Source organism: Saccoglossus kowalevskii, chromosome 10 (assembly GCF_978046115.1).
Source record: "Saccoglossus kowalevskii chromosome 10, keSacKowa6.1, whole genome shotgun sequence".
In the NCBI taxonomy this organism is placed as follows: Eukaryota; Metazoa; Hemichordata; class Enteropneusta; family Harrimaniidae; genus Saccoglossus; species Saccoglossus kowalevskii.
This window is the reverse complement of record NC_140650.1, coordinates 12,208,567-12,211,927: the sequence shown is the minus strand read 5'-3', so window position 1 is coordinate 12,211,927 and position 3,361 is coordinate 12,208,567. Positions and strand designations below refer to the sequence as shown.

The 3,361-nt window shown below is 40.5% G+C and overlaps 1 protein-coding gene across 1 annotated transcript; it reads right to left on the bottom strand.

The window, feature by feature from the left end:
* Positions 1–1,515: 1,515 nt before the first annotated feature.
* Positions 1,516–3,144, bottom strand: LOC100378384 (transmembrane protein 45B-like). Its single transcript, XM_006820965.3, has one exon. The coding sequence runs from the start codon at positions 2,985–2,987 to the stop codon at positions 2,109–2,111; it is 879 nt and encodes a 292-aa protein (XP_006821028.3). The 5' UTR covers positions 2,988–3,144; the 3' UTR covers positions 1,516–2,108.
* Positions 3,145–3,361: the final 217 nt, after the last annotated feature.

Below are 3,361 nucleotides of genomic sequence, written 5' to 3'. Positions count from 1 at the left end.
TTTTTATTTCGACTATTGTAATGAGTAAAATCTGTATTTAGAGATGGCACCAGTTAATCAAAAAGATGATTTTCCTAAATATACATTATTTGTGTGTGTTTTCTTTTAATTTAACCCATACGTGTACTCAATTTTCATATCATTAATGTTATTAGTTATTTTCGAGATACCAATATTAATTCACCGTTGAAAACTACTAGTACTCTAGTCTAATGAACACACTACCGAGTTAAATTAAAAAAAAAAAAACAGAGACGTTTGCGCTTTTGGGATAGCGGTGTTTTAGTGGTCTGTGTCTTCTGTCGGGAGACCAGTACGGGTTCAGACATTGGATGTCGCCGGTATAACCAGATTTGTTAAGTGCAAATTACATGAGCAGTACTTTGCCACGGACATCAAATTTCTGTATGTGGGACTACGTGTTTCAAAGATCTTGCTTGACAACCGTAAGACTTAAACTGTGTGTCCACTCAGAGTGCTGTTTAGTTTGTATTGTTCATAGATGATCATTGTTGGGGGCGAGGATGGTGCACTGGTCGAGTTTGAAGGTACTGTAGTGAACGACTTGATGGGTAATACGATACGAGTTTTTATCTTATTATGGACAGTGTAAATATTATGGTCGCTGGGGTTTGTGGGTTTATGACCGAGTTCATGTAAAGACGTCAATGTTTACATTTACGTTGGGCGGGGTCCGACTTGCGTGTTTGTTGTACGATAGACACCCTGACGAATATTAACCTGAAGGAAATGGAACGGTTTACGGCCATTTAACGGCAACACTCGTATACACTGTTGTAGAAGAACCGTTGTTATAAAAATCGCATCGTATTGTGTGGGACGTGGTCCCTGGGAGAACGGTGGACAGCGTTATTTGACAAATCTAAAGAAAGAATAATACGGCGACACAAACCTCTAGAAAGGTCATTTCAGTACTACATGTACCAACCACGAAACAACTAAAAAGGTTCCGTGACGAGCACGTCGACGTTGTGAATTAAACATTAAAGAAACACATGTCAATTGAACGCTAGCTGCATTAATATGCACACGGGTTACTCCGCTAAATTATTCACAATTTAATATATTCAATCAAAAATTATTAATACGTCAAATTACACATTGAATGTAGTTAATTGGCCTTGACAATTCGAAGTACAATTACGACAATGAATATACTCACAATCTTCGTAAGGTTCGTTAACGCATTTGACAGCAAGATACATGGAATTTCCCGTCGGTGGCCTCAACGTCTAAATATGCCGGTTATAATATACGGCGATAAAATGAATACGCGATAGTCGCGCTATATACGTTTGACGTAATAGAATATATATTAATTGTAATAAATATTATGCATGTAATTTTCTTTCAAAATATTTGAATGACAATTTTATTATTTTGAGGGGGAATTACTGAAGAATCATCGAGGGAATAGCCTTTAAATAAATAATTACACAAACCGTTATATTACGTTATTGTTGTATTATAAAAGAAAAATATAGCAGCAATACGTTTCGTTAGAACAGCTATTTTTTATTTGTGATATGCTACTACGTGACAAGGCTTTATTACAAATGAACTAACTATTTTAAAATATGCTAGGGACTGGGCTCACCTCCTACGATTTAAAAGTGTGTCGATGTAATTGTAGAGTTTAAGGTGACACACAACACAGTGACACAATCTCAATTTAAGTATATAGACAAGGTGTGGTGATGGAATGGAGTGAATTTTACCACGGTATCTGTACAATTACTAGCACACTTCACCACCCACACCCAGCCCCGCTCCGCCCACCCCACCCGCTTACACAGCCCAACCATATACATTTATATAAATCGGTAAACGAGAGAGATTCTGTGAAATTACATTTCAAATTTCAGAAGCGATGACATGACTGTCGAGACAAAAAATACATGACGATTTGTTCTATACTCATCCTGTTCTAGGCCAGAACGTTTTTAAACCCTACCCGGCCCCAGATTGTTTATTGATATATGCCACATTTATCAAATAAATATATAGTGAACGTTGTTTCACAGGCATCAACAGTTTGTATCATTAAGACATGCGAATACAGTTACAAATTTATGAAATTTCGCAGATTATTCATTATCGCTTGATCCTTTATCATCCAAGCTCATTAATCCAACCTGGTATTCATCCTCAACCTGTTTGTACGGGACAAGGTAGACTCCTTTGGAGCGCAGACAGAGAGACACAATGCCATAAACGCCTGCCATCACGAGTATACAGGCCACGATGTGCCAACAGAACGCCATTGTTACGAACATGATATTAGAGTGACTATCTTCGTCCCACTGAACGCCGTTCGGTGGGTACAGCATAAAGCCGACTTGCCAAAACCACGTACCTTGCGTGATGGTTAGGCCGGTCCGAATGAACGGTAGAAGTGGGTCATCGCCTTTCCAAATCTCGGCAACTGTGACAGCGGCGGCCAACATTACTGCGATAACTAGCATGTAGTGCACGGATATGTCCAGAGGTGTCCGGCCATGAACGTGGAAATAAAACAGCAAGCCCTCCACGAAATAAGCTAGCGCAAGGAAGAATTTTTCGAATTCTTTCAACCCACACACACAAGTACGCGCTAATATCTGCACCGCCCCTGCAACTCCAAAGAACGTGTACATTGTGCAGTGTTGCCATTCAGCGGAATGAACAAAACGTCTGCCGGGGTCATTCTTGTCAAACATTGCCCATTTTTTATACGGCCAAGATTGTTCGGAGATAAAGCCAGCAATAGTGAACATAACAACGACGATTCCTTCCACAAGCTCCGCGGATAATCCATGGCATTTTCCGAGTCGTCTTCCCCATTTGTTGTTGGGAGTCGAACCATTTTTCTGCCGGGAAACATTAGAATTCTTACGAATAAGACGGTACGAATATTTCATGCACCACCAGACGCCAAAGGCGAGGAAGAAACTACCAGGAAGTGCATGGCCTTCAAACGTGCCCATTTTCAACCAACAGCCCGAATGCCAAACTAAGTCGCTCTAATTACAGCTCCCTGCTCTAATATAAGGCAGAATAACTCGTTCGCGTCCTGATGGTCTAGGTGTTTCCGCCACTGGCGTGTGATTCCAAACGCGTTGATCACACAATGAATGGGGCTTGACGGTGACGCATTTGTAAGCGTCATGCGCAGAAGGGTATGCGCAATGTGCTCATCTCAGATTCCGATTACATTTGTGACCAGCTCTGCCAGTGACCTGTGGCATGTTTATGATAAAGATATGAAGAACTGGACACCCAACTTAGTCAGTTTAAATTACCATCGCCTATATAGTTGTATACATATGTAAACGAGCATGGTCTGACTAGTAGTAAAGCT